The following is a 22,925-nucleotide window of genomic DNA, read 5'->3' on the forward strand; positions in this document are numbered from 1 at the left end:
GGGAAAAAATTAAAAATTAAATTTAAAAACACCATTTACCTTATTTGAGAAATCAAAAACACTGTGACATAAACCTAATAAAAATATACAAAAACCTCTATATTAAAAACAAAAAACAGGGACTTCCCTGGTGGGCCCAGTGGTTAAGAATCTGCCTGGCAACGCAGGGGACACAGGTTCGATCCCTGGTCAGGAAACTAAGATCCCACATGCTGCAGAGCAGCTAAGTCTGTCTGACAACTACTGAGCCCACACACTGAAGTCTGCATGCTACAACCAAAGAGCCCACAAGCTGCAACCAGAGAGTCCATGTGCCACAATGAAAGATCCTGCATGAAGCCATGAAGATCTGCGTATCACAACAAAGACGACACAGTCAAATAAACCTTTTTAAAAATAACAACTAAAAAACACTGATAAGGGAAAGCAAAGGAAACATTAAATAAAATGAAAGACATTTCGTGATTATGAGACTCAATATTGTTAATATGTCAATTCTCTCCAATTCAATGCAATGCTAAATCTGATAAATTAAAATCTCAACAGGATAATTTTGTATGTGGAAATGGATAGTTTCCCAAATTTACATAAAAATGAAAAGAATAGCCAAGATAATCTTGAAGAACAAAGTCAGAAAACTTATACTATAAGACAGAAAGATTTTTATAAAGCTACAGTAATAACAACAGTACATTACTGACACAAGGATAAACAAAGGGACTAACAGAACAGTCCAGAAATAAACCAACACACATATAGTCACATGATTTATGACAAAAACATCACTGCCACTCTATGGAAAAAGGTAGGTCTTTTTAATAATGGTGTTGGAGAACAACTATACATCCTTACAGAAAAAGAGAATCTTAACCTCTTCCTCACACCAAGCACAGTCAATCTAAGATGGATCACAAGCATAAATATGATGGGCAAACCTATAAACCTTCCAGAAGGAAACACCAGAGTATCTCCAGGACCTCAGGGTAGTTAATTTCTTAATGGGACACAAAAGCAGTATCTACATTAGAAAAACATTGGTAGATCAGACTTTATTAAAATTAAGAATATCTATTCAACAAAAAGCATCATTAAGAAAGTGAATAAGCAATGCACAGACTAGGAGAAACTGTTACATATATATATATATACACATACACACACACATATACACATATAATTAAGGACTCAGATTGAAAATATGTGAAGAATTCTTTTAAAACAATAAGAAAAAAGACAACTAACTTTGAAAAATAGGTAAAGGTCTTGAACAGGCACTTCACCAGGAAAACATCCAAATGGGCAATAAATATATGAAAATGTATTCAGTATTATTATTCATCAGAGAAATGAAAACATGAGATAGTACCAAACCACCACCAGAAAGGCAAAAATTAAAATGATTGAAATTATGAAGAGTACTGAGAAGGGAGTGGACATATGTATACCTATGGCTGATTCATGCTGATATATGGCAGAAACTAACACAATATTGTGAAACAATTATCCTCCAATTAGTGGGCCACCTGGGGCTGGTGAAGGTTCTTAAGATGGCTGGATGGAAACTTGCTCTAAAAGCCACTGACTAGATAGCTTTTGGGGAGATCATCCCCCAAAACCAGAAGGCCGTGGCTAACTCCTTGAAGTCCTGGAATAAGACCCTCACTTTCAGGTTGGCTACTCTGCCTGAGAAGCCACCTGCCATCGACTGGGCTTACTACAAGGCAAACGTGGCAAAAGCTAGCTTGGTGAATGACTTTGAGAAGAAGTTTAATGCCCTAAAGGTTCTGCTGTGCTTAGTTGCTCAGTCCAGCTCTTTGCAACCCCACAGATTGTAGCCTGCCAGACTCCTCTGTCCATGGGGATTCTCCAGGCAAGAATACTGGAGTTGCCATGCCCTCCTCCAGGGGAGCTTCCCAACCCAGGGATAGAACTCAGGTCTCCAGCATTGCACATGGACTCTTTACCCACTGAGCTCCCAGGGAAGCCCAAGAATACTGGAGTGGGTAGCCGATCCCTTCTCCAGGGGATCTTCCTGACTCAGGAATCGAACCAGGGTCTCTTGCATTGCAGGCAGATTCTTTACCAGCTGAGATACCAAGAAGTCCAAAGGTTCCTATATCAGAGGATTAATACACTGCCCAGGTGGATGCTGAAGAAAAGAAGATGTGAAAAGCTGTGCTGAGGTTTTGTCTCTCCCAAAGACCAGGATTTAGGACTATGAGAAAGAGTTGGAGAAGAGGAGGAACATAAATCCATTTGATCAGCTGACCACTAAGGACTTGAATGAAGTCTCTCCAGAAACCAAATTAGACAAGAAGTACTCCTACTGGCCTCACAAGTCAATTGAGAATTTATAAACTTGAGTCTGGGAGAAAGCTCTGGCCCTTGAATTATAAACCGTGTACATTAAAAATAATAATATAGGGAAGTTATATAACATAGTACATATAGATAGATAATGGCTATAATACTGGAGAGCACAAAATACTCATGTTCATCTTCAAAGAAAGTTCTATTGATCATTGCTATTCTAGGATGATGAGAATTTTCTGTATCTTGATATGAGTAGTAGTTAAATGGGTATCTAAATATGAAAAAACTCAAACTAATCACTTGAAGTTCGTGCACTTTAGTTATAATTTATAATTCAATAGGTAAGTACATAGACATGTTTTTAAAATAACTAGGAGAAAACATATACAATGTATATAACAGATTATTCATATTTAAAATATAAAGGAATCATATAAATCAATAAGAATAGAACATCAACCTAAAGGAAAAATGGAATGCAACTTATAGGCTGGAAACATACTAAGAAGACGCTAAGGTTCATCAAAATCAGAGAAATACAATCTAGAACATTGAGATACCACTTCTGCCCATCATACTGGCAAAAGCTTTTATGACTGGTAATATCAGTTTTTTATAAAAAAATTAAATAAAATATGAATACAAGTAACATAAGCTCAAGAAGTGTACTATATAATTTTGCTACTAAAATCCTATAGTCCCAAGACAGTGGCTAACATATACTAGGTACTCAACACATATTTATGGAAGGAAGGAAGTGTGAAAACAAAGTTGGGGAGATAGTGGTATTCCCTTATTCCTATACTCATCAATGATGGGGTATAAAGTAGGTACAGCCCTTTTGAAGAGGAATTTTATATCTTATATATTTATTTATATAGAAATTCCATTTCTCCCTTGGAGAAACACTCATATGTGAAACAGATAATACTGAAAAACAAGAATTTATACTGTAGCATGATAATAGCAATAAGCTTCAAATAACATATTATGCATTAAGAGAGGAAGAATAAAACTATGGCTCTTCCATCCTGTGGAATATTATACAGCAATTAAAGAGATGAAGTAGACCTGTATGTAATGACATGAAGAGATCTTCAAGCTTTTAGGTTAAAAAGCTACATATCAATACACAGATTTTTAAAAATCCACAAAACTGTGTATCATATGCATACGTATACATACATCAATGCATAGAAATAGGTATAGAAAACTATAATCCAAACCAATAATAATGGTTATTTATACAGATAAGATCTGGAATTAATGGGTGGTGACTTTCACTTTTTCTAGATTGAGATTTTCAAAATAAAATATACTCACTTACTACCTATGCAAAAAAACCCCCAAAAAATCCAAAAACCATTGCTCTTCCTTAGGTCTTGAGCTATTGCTATTCCACTCCCTAAGGGTATAAAATGTGTTCAAACTATATATTGAACAGATAAGAACTAATTACACAAATCAAGCGTTTTTACTTTTGTTCTTCCCACCAATATTTTTGGATTTTGTTTTTTTTAAACACCTGAAGAACTAACAGGTCACTGTATACATGATGAAGTACTATCTACTGAAACTTCAAAACATTTCTTAGTTGCACAAATAGTAGACCTAAAAACTCCAATAGTTTATTTAGATTTCAAATCTATAGATCTTTAGACACAGACTGTTTAAAGAAGTGCCTTTATCCGAAGTAATCATCTCCTACTAGGATAAAGTTATATAAACAACAATAACAACAACAACAACAACACAACTTAAAGAACCAGTCCCCGTCCCACCTGGGTCACTGGAATGTAGAGAGGTTCTCCATTATGTAGCAGTGTGAGTTTCCCATGCTGATGGAGTCGTCCTTCTGGCTTTAAACTTGCCATCTCCTTAGGTCCTCCTTTCTTGCCACTCTCTTGTCCATTTCCCTTAAGTTCTTCAGTATCACTTAGGCATTCAAAAAACTCTTCCTCGCTGTCACTCCAAGAATCCCATGATTTTCCCACCTCTCCTTTGTCCTTATCTGTCTCTCTCAAATTATCTGGCCCCAGCTGATCTCCAGATTTTCCAGCATCCCCTGAATATGTATTAGTCACATTATCTGAAGGACTTGTCTTTCTCCCCTCATCACGTGCCTTCTTTCTTTCAATACAACAATTTAACATCTTAAGAAAAGAGAAACAAAATTATTTATTATTTTATTATTATATTTATTATTATATATGAATTGTTAGTTAGACATGCATGGGTACCAGCCATATCCTGGACAGAGTTATTCTTCCTTCCCCATCCTGGACACTGGTGATCAGAATATACCCAGAGACCCTTGCTTTTGTGGTCAAGGATCCCTAAGTTACCAGCCTTATTAGGCGAAAGCTAGACAAAAACTGCCAGCACAAGGGCACCAAGACCTAAAAGGTGACTCCAAGTAATAACCCAGGGCTCATTACACTGTGTTTGTAATAAACCAGCATTGCAGTTTTTGCCCGCCCTCTGTGGGTTTTGCTTGGGTGTTTATGGGTAAGCACCTGTGCACAAGGATACAAGTTATATAAGCTAAAGCTGTCAATCAACTTGTCAAATAACACAAGACACAGGAAGAGAATTTCCACCACTCTTAAAAACCAACCCTACCCCCACTTCAGGGCGGTTTCTGGTTTCTAGACTACCCATTCTCATCCTTTCATGACAGCTTATTTTCTCTTTGCTTAACAAAACTGCTGCTGCTTAAAACTGCTCTATATCTCTCGAATGAATTTTTTCCTTTGCAAGGACAAGGACTGAAGAAATTGCTGTTCCACCAGTGACAGTTACAGTAAAAATTTATCCACTGCCTGAGTATTTTATTTTCAGTCTCCACCCTTTCCCTGGACCTTGGTGTGAATGACAGTGACTTAAGTAACCTACAGCAGCACAATGAAAACAGCCTATAATCTATTATTATATTTAATGTCAGAATAACTTGACCTAACCACTGTCACAAATTATATACTGCCACTGGGAAATTTTTACCTGTAGCTTCTGATGCAGTAAACAGCATCTCAGATCTGGAGGTCCACTTGCTAATCTATCAAGTAAAGTAATAGAAAAAAGCTTATCAGTAGAATTGCTTCAGATATGCGTATTTTTATACTACCATATATTTAAATCACATAGATAAGAAAGCAAAACTAGACTTCTACAGATTAGGCAACTTAGATGGAGCAAATAAAATTAAAAGATCAAAATTTATTTTATTCTCCTAGTCCATAATTTACCAACAGCAAGTACAAGAGACAAAACGCAACAGCAAAGTAGTGATAGCTCTCAAGCTAACAGAAACTTAAAAAATGTAAAGCCTTGAAATCCACCCTAGGAAGTAGCTAGCATGCAGTTTTTCAAACAGTACAAAGGAAGTTATACTATTTATTCAGTTCTCAATCATTATGGTAGATTCTCAATATAAAATCCATTGATCTCCACCTCTCTTTTGCTGAAGGGAGCCTGGATTTCCTCTAATCTAAATGAGGTGGTTCCCAATAATTAGCCAAGAGAGAATCCAGTTAAGTAGAGGCTGGCAAATGACTTAGGAGTAAACATTTTTGGATCAGTTACCATTTTGTATTACCAATATCATGATTCTCCTCCCTTAGTTTGAGTAGGATGGGCAAATGAACAGTAACCTATACAGTATCAATATATATGCTAAACCCTTTAAATGAAATGTCAACATAAGCTATATAAAAAATTTATAGGTAATATTTAACACCCAAACTTCTGAACTCTATAAAGATGTTTTCCCTCCAACTAAACTACTGTTAACATTTTGTTATATTTCTTTTTCATTATTTTTCTATACATATTTCTATATATATTCTTTATATTTTCTAATATTCTCTATCAGCATAGTTGAAAGCACTGTATACATAACAGTATAGTCTACTTTACCACAAATACTGCGATCATCTTCTATGTTAACAGGGATTCTTGGGAAAAAACTCTCCATTATAGAAATACATGATGATTTATTTAACCACTCTTTATTGAAAAAGACCCTGATGCTAGGAAAGATCTAAGGCTGGAGGAGAAGGGGACAACAGAGGATGAGATGGTCAGATGGCATCACCGACCCAATGGACATGAGTTTGAGTAGACTCCGGGAGTTGGTGATGGACAGGGAAGCCTGGCGTGCTGCAGTTCATGGGGTCACAAAGAGTCAGAGACGACTGAGCGACTGAACTAAATTAATGTCTGATAATTAGATTAACTTTTTCTTCCTATTATAGTGAACACCAATGAACAGAAATCATATCTTAAGTTTCTTACCATTTTCTTGGGGCAGATTTCCTACAAGAGGAGAATTAATGAGTCAGAAGTCAAATTTTGTGAACAAATAAAAATACTATCTCTACAATCGGGAATTGAAATTATTACCCTGGAATCAGAAAGTTGTTTTCCCATCTGAAACGCATTTCAAGAACAAATTCCTGCCAGAGATGTGCCACTCCTTTCAGTCCTCCATGGTAGAAATTGATCATACAAAGACACAAAGCCAACTTGTATGTTAAACTATCAGACGGTGCAGATTTGAACTGATTGTAGAGATTCTAAATTTAACAAAATAGAAACAAAAAAACTTGTTACCAATATATTTACATGTATAATCAGAAACTGTGTAGGCAGAGATTTTAATACCTGAAATTAATCTATCCTAACAGCCAGGCTTTTATCAACTATCTAAAACATTATTGCCTGAATTTTTTTTAAGCAGCTCCATGTTTTCAAGATCTCTACAAGGATCAAAAAGTGACACTACATTTTAGTAAGGCTAAAGGTACAGCTTTCAGTTTCTTCTGTGAAATCTTTAAGATATACTCTAAATTTCATGCGTTATAAAAATCTTATAATTACAAATGAATATGCACTTGCCAAAACCAAAAACATAAAATCAGAACTGTATAAACTAAAAATGAAAAGCCCTGCTTTTCCCTCTCACTTCATGAAATCACTTTCTAACAGTATTAACAATTTGATATATCTCTACACAATTTAAACTTATTTCTCAACTTATCAAAGACTTCAAAAAGGAAAAGATGAAAATTATACTTCATTTTACACATTACTTCAATTAAAGAATTTTCTACCCTCTATCTAGTTTTGAAATATAAAGAAGAATCCATTGCAAAACATAAATTTGATGACTTATGAAAAGTTTAAACTAAAGGATAGCCTATAACCATACACAGTATATTTTTTCATTATTTCCAGAAAACTTCTTTTACCCAAAATATGTATCTATGTTAACGTTCTATAGTAGGTCACTGAATGGAGGCCATAATCATCACTCAAGTTTTCCTAAGGTGATTTTTACAATAAAAAGATCCTTATTTCACAACAGAGAAAGTTTTATAGTGAATGCTAGAAAATTATCACGTTTTCCTCATCCAAGTCTTTGTTAAACTGAGGAAGAGCTTAAATGACAGGTATAGAGATATAAAACTGTTTACAGTAGCCATTCTTGTGAAGTAGATTTCATGACTGTTGCTAGAAATATAGCAAAATCCCTAGAAATTCAATGCATTTTAAATATTTAACATTAACTTACATATTCTTCACTCTCTAGTGGAGGATTACTATTGTCTGTTGAAGAAGTCCCATCTAATGGTTTCTCAGAAGCAGCATCAGGGAATAAGAACTTATGGGAAAGAAAGAAAATAACCACATTTTCAATGAAATTTCTTACTTTGCAGACTTTTGTAACTTTTATAAACACCATTTGACATTTTAATGCTTATGGTTTTAAAACAATGAGAATGCTCTTACTGTATCAGCCAGTTGGTTCTACACTATCTCAAATATTTTCTATTTTTCTCCAAAAAACAGAGTGACTAGTCAATTTTAAAATCAGATTTTTCTTAAATGTAACCACAAGGTTCTGTTAATTGTTTAGTTCACAGAATGCAAAACCAGAATCTGTATACCATGATTTCAGGCTCATCCAAGGTCATTAAATTTTTTAAAAAGTGTTATTATTAAATAGATAAAATTATAAAAGAAAAACTGGAAATACCCAAACATTTGTGAGGCTCCATAGAGAAATACAACCCACAGGTTTTCATATATGAAATGCTGCAAGTATGACATTAAAGACCCATAATTTTATCTTATGAGATACTTACAGAGTATCTCGTAAGATAAAGTGGGAAGCAGACTAAACCTGTAATGACCGATGAATCTTTTCTACATGATTTCTGTTAATACATGTGAGGATTTATGTGAGGGTGAGGGTGCATATGTGAGGGTATGCAGAGTGGTTAAAAAAAACTGCAGTGCATACAACTGAGCTACATAATTGGAATAAAATCTCTTAAGGATATATCCTTAAGAAGGGGCCTTCTTTACCGAAATTTACTTTCCATCCTTTAATCACTAATCTCCCCAAGTGTTTTGTGGTACCGCTGACTTGTGATTCCTTTGCATACTTCGCCATGTACTACAGAACTGAACTGAACAGAACATGTTGAAGAGATTTTTCCAGTGGTCATGTATGGTCGTGAGAGTTGGACTGTGAAGAAAGCTGAGTGCTGAAGAATTGATGCTTTTGGACTATGGTATTGGAGAAGACTCTTGAGAGTCCCTTGAACTGCAAGGAGATCCAATCAGTCCATCCTAAAGGAGATCAGTCCTGGGTGTTCATTGGAAGGACTGATGCTGAAACTTAAAACTCCAATACTTCGGCCACCTCATGCAAAGAGTTGACTCACTGGGAAAGATCTTGATGCTGGGAGGGATTGGGGGCAGGAAGAGAAGGGGATGACAGAGGATGAGATGGCTGGATGGCATCACTGACTCGATGGACGTGAGTCTCATTGAACTCCAGGAGCTGGTGATGGACAGGGAAGCCTGGCGCGCTGTGATTCATGGGGTTGCAAAGAGTTGGACACGACTGAGCAACTGAACTGAACTGAACTGACAGAACATGTTGAAGAGATTTTTCTTCTTAAGGAGAGGAACAACCAAGTGTCAACATCCACTAGTTAAGCACGTTTATACACAGTATCCTATTTTCATACCACTACGTGAGCTATATATCAGTGCCCACATCTCTTGCAAATAAACGAACTAAAAATCTGGCTAAAAGTCTTGCTCAGATAAACAGCAGGGCTAAAATTAACTTCAAGTTTTCAAGTCCTATATTCTTTTCATTGCACTACTCTTAAAGGTTTTTCCCAAGACTGTCTTAATGCACAGGTTGTCAGAAGTAAGATTGTAACTACAATTATAGTAAGGATAGCTATCATTTAGCAAAGTTCTCAGAGAAGGCAATGGCACCCTACTGCAGTACTTCTGCCTGGAAAATCCCATGGACAGAGGAGCCTGAAAGGCTGTAGTCCATGGAGTCGCTAGAGTCAGACATGACTGAGCGACTTCACTTTATTTTTTCACTTTCATGCACTGGAGAAGGAAATGGCAACCCAGTGTTCTTGCCTGGAGAATCCCAGGGACGGGGAAGCCTGGTGGGCTGCCGTCTATGGGGTTGCACAGAGTCGGACATGACTGAAGTGACTTAGCAGCAGCAGCAGCAAAGTTCTATTAAACACCAGTGTAACAGAAGGTCCTTTAATCCGTCCAACAACCTCACAGGCTTTTATTAGATTCACTTCAGATGAAGAAACTGAACTTAAATGGCTTGTTCAAAGTCAAACAACAAATCAAGATTAACCCTGGTGTGTATGGTTCCTGGGCTGGACCCGTTCCACCAACCTATACCTAGGAGACACCCTAGCCCCTTCTAGTACTTGCTATAAAGTTTTCAAGAATACCATTTTGATCATGTCAACCTCCTGCTTAAAATGGCATTAAACCGAAGTCCCGTGCTTCAGCAAGCACTTCACCAGCTACTCTCCAGTCTCATCCCTGACCCGCCTCTGGGAAGTACCCTGCAATCTACCAGATTATCCGACATGCTCTCTCAGGCCTCTGCAATTCATCCACTTCTAAACCTTCATCTATTTATGACTAGCTCAATTGTCCCCTCTTTATGAAGCTCTCCCTGATTCCCACTGCTCAGACAGACAGATGCACCCCTCTGCTGTGTTCTCACAGGCCCTTTGCCAGAATTCTTACATGTAACATGGTATTGTAATTACTGTTCATTTTTCTTATTCCCACTACACCAGTGGCAACTCTGAATGTGGAGACTGTGTTTTACTCATTTTATATCCCCATCCAGTACCTGCCACACAGATGGGACTGTATAGATAATAAATGAGTGCACATACAGACACATAAAAACATTACATTTAGTTACCAAGAGAATAGTATTGAGGACATCATTATTCAGTGGTGATTCTTCTACACCTCTGTGTTTCCGTATTTTCTTCTTTGCAGTGTGCACCATGTTAGAGACTGATAATTTATGAATTGGAACTGGTGCAGGCTCTGTCAACTTTGACAAAGCATGAGTTATATCAGCAATTTCTATAAAAAGAATAGAAATGAATACATATTACATCACCAACCCTAGCAGGTCAAAGTGATGAATAAACTGATGACTGTACAGAATACTTTAGTCACTCTTTTCATCAGTGACTTTTCATTAATACACATGTTCAACTTTATATGAATGCATGATTAATAAAGGTGTAACAATTTCTGCCCAGGAACTTCAAAAATAAACCTCTAAAACTGTTTTTTAAAATATCTTACATTTTCTTATTAATCACACATGTTTTAAGCTCAGGGTATAGCCAAGAGAAAATGGGAGCTGTTCAGTTCATCAAAACTTGATTCCCTAATATAACCTGAATGAGAAGAACAGATGAAAAGTTGCTGGAAAATGTGTGAAAGAGTTAGACATTTGAAAATAACTTTAAAAAAAAGAAAAAGGTAAGTCACCTCTCCCTTCTTCCTCAAATGTGGATCGTCCAAGAATCTCATCAGTTGACTCCTTTCGACGGCAAATTTTAAAAAATTCAGTGACAAAATCACCTACACAGAAAAAACGTTACTCATTTTTGAAATGTAACTGAAAGAAGTCAGTCCTATAAATAAAGATACATGTCTTCTCACAAAAGCTATTAACTAACATATTGCTTCCCTGGTGGCTCAGATGGTAGAGTCTGTGGTGCGGGAGACCTGAGTTCAACCCCTGGGTTGGGAAGATGTCCTGGAGAAGGAAATGGCAACCCACTCCAGTATTCTTGCCTGGAAAATCCCATGGATGGAGGACCCTGGCAGGATGTAGTCCATAGGGTCACAAAGAGTCAGACATGACTGAGCGACTTCGCTTTCACTTTCAACATATGGCAGAAAAAAAAAAAACATTCAAGGGAACTCTACTCAGTGCTCTGCACTGATCTAAGTAGGAAAGAAATTTTAAAAAGAAGAGATATATGTATACATGTAACTGATTCACTATGCTGTACAACAGAAACACATTATAAAGCAACTATATTCTCATAGAAATTTAAAAAAAAATTGAACTCTTGCATGATCTACCTGCCCTTCCAGTCAAGAGGTTAACATCTGAGCAGGCCCATGAGATTAGTCTTGACCCAGAATAAAAAAAATGAGACACACTTGCCACTCTTGTTGCAATTCTGGTCATAAAAATGCATTAAGTTTGACATTAAAAAAAAAAAAAACAAAGAAAAGGAACCATTCAGTTTCTCCACCCAATGCAAAAAATTAATCCCATTTCAAAGGTAGCCTTGCTTTTACTTTCCCTGTATGTCCCAGGATATTAAACGTTTCTTCTTATAATTCCCTCTAGAATGAAAGGAAAAATAATTGGACATAGTAATATTAAGCACTTACTATTGGCCTGAATAAGATAAATAGTATCTCTTCTCATGAAGTTGGTGGATCTAGGATTTAAAACAAGGTCTATCCAACTCTAAAACATTTTGTATCAACCCTCTACCTACCTCCCAATGTTCTTATTGTTTTAGTCACCAAGTTATGTCTGACTCTCTGCAACCTCCTAGAAAGCCTGCCAGGCTCCTCTGTCCATGGAATTTCCTAGGCACAAATACTGGTGGATAGCCATTTATTCTCCAGGGTATCTTCCCAACCCAGGGATCAAACTCACGTCTTCCATGTCTCCTGTATTGGCTGGCAGATTCTTTACCACTGAGCCACCAAGGAAGCCTCACTACTTTCCTATACCTCAAGACAAAGATGGCAGGAATTTTACCTTATATACATAAATGCTAATTAGCATTTAATGAATAACATGACAAATGACAAAGAGCTCAGGCAAAAAAGCTTTACGGAAATGCCCCAATACTGTCATCAATAAATATTTAGTAATAACTCCATCAGCTGAATGACAATGTATCACGTTGTATGAAATAAATGTGGCATGGATGAACACAGAAATGGAAAAAATAATTTTCACATCCACTAAATACAAGAGAGAAAAAGACTGGAAAGAGGAGATGGGTTCAGAAGACTTCATGAAAGAGACATTATCTACAAAAGCAGGAAGAGAAAGATAATTCTAGATACGGGATATAATAATTATGACCTGAAGAGCGAATGATAGTTTTTAAAGTATTTCTATAATGTTATAACATTTCTATAATGTTACAGAAATGTTCTATATGTTCTAAATGTTCTAGAAATAAATTTCTATAATGTTATATCAGGGTTTCCCTGATAGCTCAGTTGGTAAAGAATCTGCCTGCAATGCAGGAGACCCCAGTTTGATTCCTGGGTCAGGAAGGTCTGCTGGAGAAGGGATAGGCTACCCATTCCAGTATTCTTGGGCTTCCCTTGTGGCTCAGCTGGTAAAGAATCTGCTTGCAATGCAGGAGACCTGGGTTCGATCCCTGGGTTGGGAAGATTCCCTGGAGAAGGGAAAGGCTACCCACTCCAGTATTGGCCTGGTGAATTTGACGGACTGTATAGTCCATGGGGTTGCAAAGAATTGGACACGACTGAGTGACTTTCACTTCTACATACTGTTATTTCATTTCAAATATCCCTATGACATGTACAAGATTATTTACACCTCTTTTCCTCTATCAGAAAATATATCTGCAGATACAGTACAGAGCCCTACAGAAAGCTCTAACAAGACCATCAAATTCAGTGTTCATCCTATTATATACTGCAAGCATAGAGGGATGACAAAAGACAAAAAGGGTTCCACTAACCAGAATGGAAGAAGCAGAGTATGCCACAGAAGGAAAAAAGAAGTCACATAAAGCGTTAGGAAAATAAAACTCAGATCCTGGGGAAACATAAGAGAATTTTGAGGTATGGACTGGTTAAAACTGAATGACAAAAAGTCTGCTATTATTATTTAAGAATAACCAGAAGGAGTCACTGCTGTTGACAAAGATTAATTGTTAATGATGTTAACTGAGAAGGTCACAATGTAAAAAACTTAAAAAAAATTTTCAGATAGGTGAAATAAAGTATAAAGAATACATCCAGTGTTCCTGATCTGGAGAACAGACAAATACGTGGTATTTCAGGAAAGGAACGTAAGTATCTTACCTAGTAAACACTGAGGATTATCAGCTTTTCGAACTCTAACAGACCAATGGGGAGCCTGCATAGGATCCAAATCACTAAAATGCAAAATGATAAACACAAGATCCTATTTATAGCAATCTGCAAGGTTCATAAATTTACCAAAATGCAGTCTTAATGAAAACATTATATAGAAGGACAAGCAATCCATTTCGCATCCCTTAAACTTACTGCTATTCACATGCAGAAGACCATTTAGGTGAGTTTTTAAAAATAAAACCCTAAGACAAAATTCTTAGACAAAAAGGTACAAAAGGAAAAACCAAAATCAGAACAAACTAATCAAAAAGCATAAAAATGATTCTGATCAGGTAACATACAATGATAACCTAATGAGAATATTTTAGGAATAAATGAAACAAAATGAGAAATGAGAAACAAGCAAAAATGTACAATAATCCTAATCTGTTTTTATTATACTATTTATTAATAAAAAAGAAAACTATAAAAATTTCCACAAGATCAAGTGCCCCATTTTCTCAGTTAAACAGATTATGCTGCATTCACTTAATGGGATATTATGCAGTACTTTACAAATTGACAACACAGATCTACATCTATTCAATGAATAACTGTATTATATGAATAAAGTAAATTAATATATAAACTTATACTTTAAATAGAAATACCCTTAAATGTTAACTGCTAATTTTTTAAGTAATAGAATTGTAGGTAATCTTTCTTCTTTATACCCATCTAAATTATCTGATTTTAAAAGCTTGTGTTACTTCTTCCATCAGAAAATAGAACACTTTTAACTATTTAAAAAAAAAACAAAAACTGTCCTATTTCTCACAGTTTTGCATCAAGCATGAGAAGATACCAAAATTACATTGCTCTTTCCTCACATTCTTCTAGGATAGGGCTCACTGCAATTTTCAATTTTTTCCTGTGCAATTTTTCCATTGCACAGGAGTATATGATATGGATGTTTTGTTATTTATGGCATTTAACAATCAAATGTTCTTCCCACATTTTTTAATGACCATCATCTCTTCAAAGTCCTTTATCAAATGTTCTTACCAGCTACACAAAGTCCAAAAGAATTATACACTGACTCCCAAACTAACTAGAGACATCTTCGCTAAGCCCAAGTAAGATGCAGACTGCTCATTACCCCTGAACTAAGGATCCGGTCTCCAAAGTCCACAGCTTAAAACACATTTCTAATATACATCAGTCTAAAAACTGGTCTTTAAAAACAAAAGCAAACAACCATATCAGAAATTGATTCAAAGAAAAATTGCTAACCCACTGGGCAGTTAGTCTTTTGAAATCTGTGACTCTTAATGTACTATTTTTAACATACTTACGAATAAACATCATTATCCACAATGATACCTTCAGTCAGGTGGGGCCATGTAGTTGCTAAATGGAGTTCACTGAAACAAAACATACAATATATCTGTAAGCTTTAATAATGTATATATACCTGATTCAACAATTCTACTTCTAGAATTGTATCCTCAGTAAATAACTGGAAATATGCCCCAAAAAGTATGCTAAAAATGGTCATGATTTGTAATATAATAAAACTGTAAGCACCTGGTTTAGCAAATGGTGGCACATTTATATTAATGTCTGCAAGAAAAAACCATGCTATACATAATAACCAAAAAGTGTAAGTAAACCAAATGTGTGTCAATTGATGAGTTAAGTAAAACATAGCACTATTCCATAGGACAGCATATTATATGGCCACAAAAAGCAATGATACACTGATTCACACTACAATGTGGATGAACCTCTAAAAGATGCTAAGTGAAAACAGCCAGATACAAAAGGTCCCATATGGTATAATCCAACCCATATGAAATGTCCGGAAAAGGCAAATCCATATAGGCAAAAAGTACATTAATATCAGTCTAGACCCAGAGGCCCTAGGGAGACTGGGATGGCGGGGGCAGGGGGTGAGGTGGAGGTAGTGATAGTTAAGAGGTGAGGGGTTTCTTTTTAGGGTAATGAAAATGTTGTGGAATTAGATACTAACGATGGTTGCACAACTCTGAACCCTAAAAACACTAATTTGTATACTTTAAAATTGTAACTTTTATGGTACATAAGTTATATCTCAATTTTGAAAATATTATTTTTATAGTTCAGGAATTGGCATACTTTGTCTACAAAGGATCCTCTGGGAAGTATTTTGTGCTTCTTATGGGCCATGTATCAATAGTTTGCTATATTCTTGTTTTTTTCTTTTAAAACCCTCAACAATGTAAAACCACTTTTAGTCCCTTGTTGTTTAGTCACTGAGTCGTGTCTCTTTGTGACCCCATGGACTGTAGCCTGCCAGGCTCCTCTGTCCACGGGATTTCCCAGGCAAGAAAACTGGAGTAGGTTGCCATTCCCTTCTCCAAGGGATCTTCCCAAGCCAGGGATGTGAGGTAATAATAATAAAAAAGTACATAATAAATGCCATGTGCTTGAATCATCCTGAAACCACCTCCCACCCTGGTCTTCCATGAAAGCCATTTCTGGTGCCAGAAAGGTTGGGGACAGCTGCTCTCTAAGACTCTCGGGGTCCATCATCTGGACGCACTGGTGCAGCTTGACCTTGAGGTTGACCATCACCAGTCTTCCTGATGAAGGAGATATGGGAGGGGAAGTCTCACTGTCTCACGAGGTTGGGGAGCATGATTTCTACTATAATTTTCTTGGGTTGAGACTTCACCCCCTGAGCCTTTGGTGTGCTTGGGGTGGCTTTCCCTGGTGGAGACCCATGAAGGGTAGATTGGCTAAGAGGCATCAAATTCTGAGCAGATCTGCTGGAAGCCTGGTGCAGGCTCTGCTGGAGGCTGAGCAGATCCCTAAGCTCCATTACATCAGAAGAGCATGGGGTGAACAAGACCTAGCCCCGTGAAGACCATCCACAGTGCATACAGATTCCGGGCACATTCATGGGCTAACTGTAGGGACGTCTTTTGGGCTACAGTTTCACCATCCAGAGTTCAGCCCATTAAAACTATGGTAATGTAGCTCATTATGTATATAAAAACAGGCCACTGGTCAGATTTGGTCCACAGGTCATAGTTTGCTGACCTCTTTTTATAGATGAAAATTAAATTTCAGAAACTTTTCATGTAAAATTATAAAATAACAAGCCACAAAAAATGTATGATGACATATATTTATAAAATAAATACTGTGCAAAAAAGAGTTACCATAGCAGGCCTAACACTGAGAAAGGATTACTTGCAAGGCTAGTCCCTGGTTTGGCATCTGGGAACTTGAATTTCAGGAGGGTTCCTATCATTCCCTGTGCCTAAATTACCTGTGCCAAAAACACGGTTGATGGAAATATCTGGTTTCCTTCTGGTACAGGCTAGCCAGAGGGTGCCTACATGACCAGTCTCTGATTAAAACTTCTAAGTGCTGAGCCTCTAGTGAGCTTCCCTGGTAGACACCCTTTCACACATACTGTCACAATTCATTGCTGGGGGAACTGAATGTGTCCTGTGTGACTACATGGGAAGATGAAGTTTGTCCTTCATTTGCTCCGGACCTCACCCCATATGCCTTTTCCCTTTGCTGATTTTTGCACCATATCCTTTTTCTTAGTAAATAAGCATGAGCACAGCTATACATTGAGTCCTACAAGTTCTCCTAGCAAATCAACTTGAGGGTGGTGTTGGGGGATCTGCTGCATATATACACATAAACATGTACATATACACACCTAATTCATATATATGAAAAATGGTCAGAAGCACATATAGCAAGCTGTGGTCAGTGAGCACCTATGAGTAGGTGATTATAAATTTAATGATTTTTTTTCCTCCTGTCTAGATTCTGATCTCACTTGTTATGTTCAGAGAATATAGAAGTCAAAAGGGTCAATTACTTCATTTCTTTGCTCTTTGGTGATACTTGACTAACTGGCAACTCTAGTCTGAGAATCTGAATCTGTAAGCACAGTTAGGAATTCACAGTGGGCCAGCACTCCACAACAATGCAGTGTAACCTGGGTTATGAACCAGACAATTAGGCAGGCTTGGCTCAAGGCTATTTTCTGAGCCTGGTTCTACAATGGTCCCAATTAAACATTTGAGTTACTAAGTATCTATCCAAAAAACTGATTTTTCGCTTGAATTAGAGTTGACTATTAAACAGTTTGCCACTAGACAATGTGACTACTAAACATAGGGGTTTTGCCCATTTTTACATTTTCTCTGCACTGAACATGAATTTATTATTCATAATAAAACTAATTAAGGTAAAAAATGACTGCAAATAATATGTGATATCATATAGTTTAAATGATTAGAATGATTGGAAATTTAAAACAATCCACTACTGAATTTTTTAAAGTATGAACCTCAAATGCAATTCCTAAGCTTTTATGATTAAGTCCTCTCCTCTCCCTCTAACTATAGAAAAATTTCTTTGACAATGAGACAAGATACTGACTCTTTCACTATTAAAGATGCCTTTTCAAAAGCACTGTGCCCACAATATTTGCTAATCACTGTTTGATTTAAATGGTGTGCCACATGCACCATCTTACCCTCAACTTATTTCTGTGTTCTTCAATCACTTGTTCCTTTGCTGACTGACTCCTCATCACGATACAGATTTGGAAGAAATATTTAACAATTAAAACCTCCACATTTCTATCAGGTCAGTTTATTGCTCTCCCCCTAGAATCTTCTCTAAGTAAAATTCAAATAAACGACCCCACTGGAAGCCACAATTCTATCTGTATCCACTCCGACACCGTTTCTTGCTTGCCCACTACATTCTAGCCATGATAGCCACCTTTTGTTTCCTTCCATAGACTTTCCAAGCTGTTTCCTGCATCAGGGTGCTTTGCATAGGCTCTTCCCTGCACCTGGAATGGTCGTTCTCTCATTCTCTGCCTGGCTAAATTCTTCCCTAATTGAGACTCAGAGTAAATACCCTTTCCTTTGAGAAGACTTTACTGATGGCATACCTATACTTTTCCTTCAAATTATTCCATAATTTATAATTCTAAGTTTACTTAGGTGATTAGTTCATCTATTTTATTTAATTAGACTACAAAAGCCGAGAAGGCAGAAGCTGTCAGTTTTACTTACTTCAGGATCTTCCTCTTAGCACAGTGTCTGGCACATATAATAAATATCAATTTTAAAAGATACCCACTTTATCGTCTCCCTTAAGTGATTTTAAGTGAAAAGTATTATTATTTCTACATTTAAGTGAGAGTATTAAAGAAGGCAAAAGGAGAAGAGGATAGCCGAGGATGAGATGGTTAGATAGCATCACTGACTTAATGGACATGATGAATTTGAGCAAACTCCGGGACATGGTGAAAGACAGGGAAGCCTGGCGTGCTGCAGTCAATGAGGTCGCTGAGTAGGACACAATTTAGCAACTGAACGACAAAATGTGAATATATATATTTTAAAATAACCAAATAGTTTAACAAATGAGATAGTTTTTATATCAGCACTGTTCATATTTTCCAAATATTTTGCTAGCAGTGATGAAGTTTTCCAACCCCTACATTTTCTCGTGAAACAGTTGTTTTTATTCTTTTTTTTTTTAAGTAGTAGTTCTTCTAGAAAAGCAATTGGGTAACCTATAAGGTCACCTTTGTGTCTCTTATTTACGTCTTAATTTTGAAAAAGTGGCCAGGAAAAATGCAAAAAATTGTTAACTCTGGGTGATGGACACACGAAAATTTGTGTTATATGACAATGTCTGTGCTTTTCAGTATTTAAAACGTTTCCCCAAAGTAGGTCAAGAATCACTTCTATAAGGAAGTGATTCCTTATACATTAAGTGTATTAATATACACTTAATTACATTAATGTATTATTATTGTATATTACATTATATTATACATTACATTACATTAATGTATTCTATTAATATACACTTAATACATTAAGTGTATTATATATGCTTTATATATTACTTTAAACCTTCTTTTACTTCTTAAGTTACAGAGGAAAAAAAAAGATGGACAGATTATTACAAGCAGGTCTCTATTTCCAGTACTACATTCATTCCAGGAGGCTGCAGTATTATAAAACACAGTAAAATCAACATCAAATAGAATTTTAAAAGTCCCATAATTCAAATGATATAACGCAAGTCACACCTAATGGGATCTTCACAGGCACCAAATGGTAACTTGCCGAATTCCAGGCCTCCCACTTCTCCTCCTACAAGGGCATCTATATCTAAAGAAGAAAAAAAAATTTCCACAAGTTAGCCAAAAGTGGAGAAATAAGAATTTAAATTTAATTATGTCAACCTTTTGAAAGATTATAGATTTAAAACTGTCTACATTAAGACACAGCAAGTTAGAGAGCAAGTTGTCAGATATTAGACTTCCTCCAAGAATGTTAGAGTAAAAAAAACGGAAAGTTATAGTAAAAGGATACATTTAATTCCTGTTTGTAAAGTGCTGTATTCAAGCCTGCATTCTAAATTTTGCCCTTCTGAAACAGTCCTTAAATACTATTCAAGAGAATATTATTCTTGTAAATTTTAAAAATTTTCTAAGTATGTGATTCATATTATTTAAAAGAACAATTAAATAAGTATTAAAAAATTTAATCATCAACCTACATTCATCAGTTTTGCTGTTAATAATTTCAGAATAGCCCAAATTAGTCATCATTAATAAAACTTTATTTAAGCTGACAGCATATGGAAATATCTGAAGCACAGAAAATAATTTCCATTCCCTTATGAATGGTATCTGAGATTAGAGGAAAATTTAGAAGGTAAATCATCGCTTAGTTTCATCCCTCTTGAAGAATAAACACTTCTAAAAGACGTCAAAAAGATTTGTCTTCAAAGTAACACAAATGGTTGTTTTTAATTATTCACACAACACTGTGAATTACTAAAGTCTACTGTTGAGTTATGAACATTTACAGATTCACTAAAATCATGTTTGACAAATACCCACACCCTAACTAAATTATTAAAATTAGCATTAAATATGGTTCAATTACTTGAGTCAGTAAATTTTCTCAAATCAGTTCATTCCATTTTTCCAACTAAAGAATGCTTACAACAGAGATCAAAATAACTAGTTTTATTACAAAATGTGAATTAAAGAACTTCAAAATTTATAATAAGGACATGTTTAAAATCAGTGAGCTAGGGCTTCCATGGTGGCTCAGTGGTAAAGAATCCACCTACTAATGTGCAGGAGGCACTGGTTTGATCCCTGATCTGGGAAGATCCCAAGTGCCACAGAGCAATTAAGCCTGTGCGCCACAAGAGAAGGCATCGCAAGTAGAAAGTAGCCCCGCCTCGTCACAACTAGAGAAAAATCTGAGCAGCAACCAAGACCCAGCACAGTCAAAAATAATTTTTTTTTTAAAACTTAGCAAGCTAAAAATTATTGCTGGACTATAACTGTATAAATTTTAATTAAATTAAAAGGTGAAAAGCAACATTGTAGAATCAAAGGATGATGCGACTTGGAGTTTGACCAGGATTTAAATGTGAACTTTAGCACTTGGACTCTTGAAGAGTCCCTTGGACTCTTTCAGTCCATTCTGAAGGAGATCAGCCCTGGGATTTCTTTGGAAGGAATGATGCTGAAGCTGAAACTCCAGTACTTTGGCCACCTCATGCGAAGAGTTGACTCACTGGAAAAGACTCTGATGCTGGGAGGGATTGGGGGCAGGAGGAGGAGGGGACGACAGAGGATGAGATGGCTGGATGGCATTACTGACTCGATGGACGTGAGTCTGGGTGAACTCCGGGAGCTAGTGATGGACAGGGAGGCCTGGCGTGCTGCGATTCATGGGGTTGCAAAGAGTCAGACACGACTGAGCGACTGAACTGAACTGAAATTAATCAGTACATCAATGGCTAAGTAGGTAAAATGATTTTAATTAATTTTTATAAAAACACAAGTTAAAGTAAAATATTCTACAGCTCTTCCCAGCATATGTGTATATATACATTTCTTTTTTTTTTTTTTCTGCTTTCCTTATTTAACCCTCTACTTCACACTCTACTCTCTATAAGGTTCTGTGCACGTCTGTTCTCAGCATAGAAGAGAGGTTTCTCTTCTTATATTCTGAAAGCAGACATTTTAATTATTCATTACGTACTTATTTTCAGCATACAATGTTCCATAGCAAGGGAATGCTTTATAAATAATATTTTTTTCAAAGACAGATTGTCAAGTAGAGAGTAACTGACAATTAGAGTAATTGTCTAGAATAATTCTAGAGTTGTCTCTAGAAAAACCTACAATTTTCAAGAGAAAAAAGTGATAAGGGCAATGAAATTAGCAACACTATACATTAAAAATGAGTTACAAATATTTCAAACACTTGAAACACACTGTTAAATACTTTTAGTTTCTGAATATAGTTCTAAATTATCTCACCCGGAGGTTGCTGAGGCCAAAAATACTGCTGCCAATCCTGAAGAACATAGGTAAACCGTATAGCAATATTAACTGGAGGCAATGGAGTTAATGGACATCCCTAAGAAGTAAATGCAAAGACAATATCATGAAATGTTAGTACCCTTGTAATACCAGATGCAAATTTCAAACTACTGAAGTAGATGAATTACTACCTTTATGACATGGGGATTTTCAGGTTATAGTGTTAGATATGGCACACATCAACCAGCCATAAAAAATGTATGTATGACATTCTAGCCATTAAAAAGGAAAACTAAGTCACTGAAGTTATTAGAGCCAAAGGTGCGGAATTTAGGAAATCATTTTCATAGGGGAAATTCTCACAGCCTATAATGCCAGAGAACAAATTACATTAAAATAAAGCTGCTTAACTCTGACATAAATCACAGCAAGATCCTCCATGACCCATCTCCTAGAGTAACGGAAATAAAAACAAAAATAAACAAAAGGGACCAAATTAAACTTAAAAGCTTTTGTACAATGAAGGAAAGTACAAGCAAGGTGAAAAGACAACCCTCAGAATGGGAGGAAATAACAGCAAAGGAAACAACTGACAGAGGATTAATCTCCAAAATATACAAGCAGCTCATGCAGCTCAATACCAGAAAAACAAACAATCCAATCAAAAATTGGACAGACTATCTAAACAGACATGTCTCCAAAGAAGACATACAGAGGGCCAACAAACACATGAAAAGATGCTCAACAT

The 22,925-nt window shown here is 36.2% G+C and overlaps 1 protein-coding gene and 1 pseudogene across 2 annotated transcripts in view; one reads left to right on the forward strand and one right to left on the reverse strand.

Annotated features, from left to right (window-relative positions):
• Positions 1-22,925, reverse strand: part of RAB3GAP1 (RAB3 GTPase activating protein catalytic subunit 1) — a 112,047-nt gene that overhangs the window by 20,576 nt on the left and 68,546 nt on the right. For both annotated transcript variants that reach the window (XM_059875412.1, NM_001083483.1), the window contains 10 exon segments: positions 22,175-22,274; positions 19,913-19,994; positions 15,138-15,206; positions 13,789-13,862; positions 11,179-11,271; positions 10,592-10,761; positions 7,886-7,975; positions 6,715-6,887; positions 5,314-5,368; positions 4,095-4,466 (listed from right to left, as the gene is read on the reverse strand). In XM_059875412.1, the coding sequence (XP_059731395.1) occupies positions 4,095-4,466; positions 5,314-5,368; positions 6,715-6,887; positions 7,886-7,975; positions 10,592-10,761; positions 11,179-11,271; positions 13,789-13,862; positions 15,138-15,206; positions 19,913-19,994; positions 22,175-22,274 (1,278 nt within the window).
• LOC782392 (ATP synthase subunit d, mitochondrial-like) lies at positions 1,548-2,380 on the forward strand (annotated as a pseudogene).

The sequence above is a fragment of the Bos taurus genome, chromosome 2 (genome assembly GCF_002263795.3).
Source record: "Bos taurus isolate L1 Dominette 01449 registration number 42190680 breed Hereford chromosome 2, ARS-UCD2.0, whole genome shotgun sequence".
NCBI lineage: Eukaryota > Metazoa > Chordata > Mammalia > Artiodactyla > Bovidae > Bos > Bos taurus.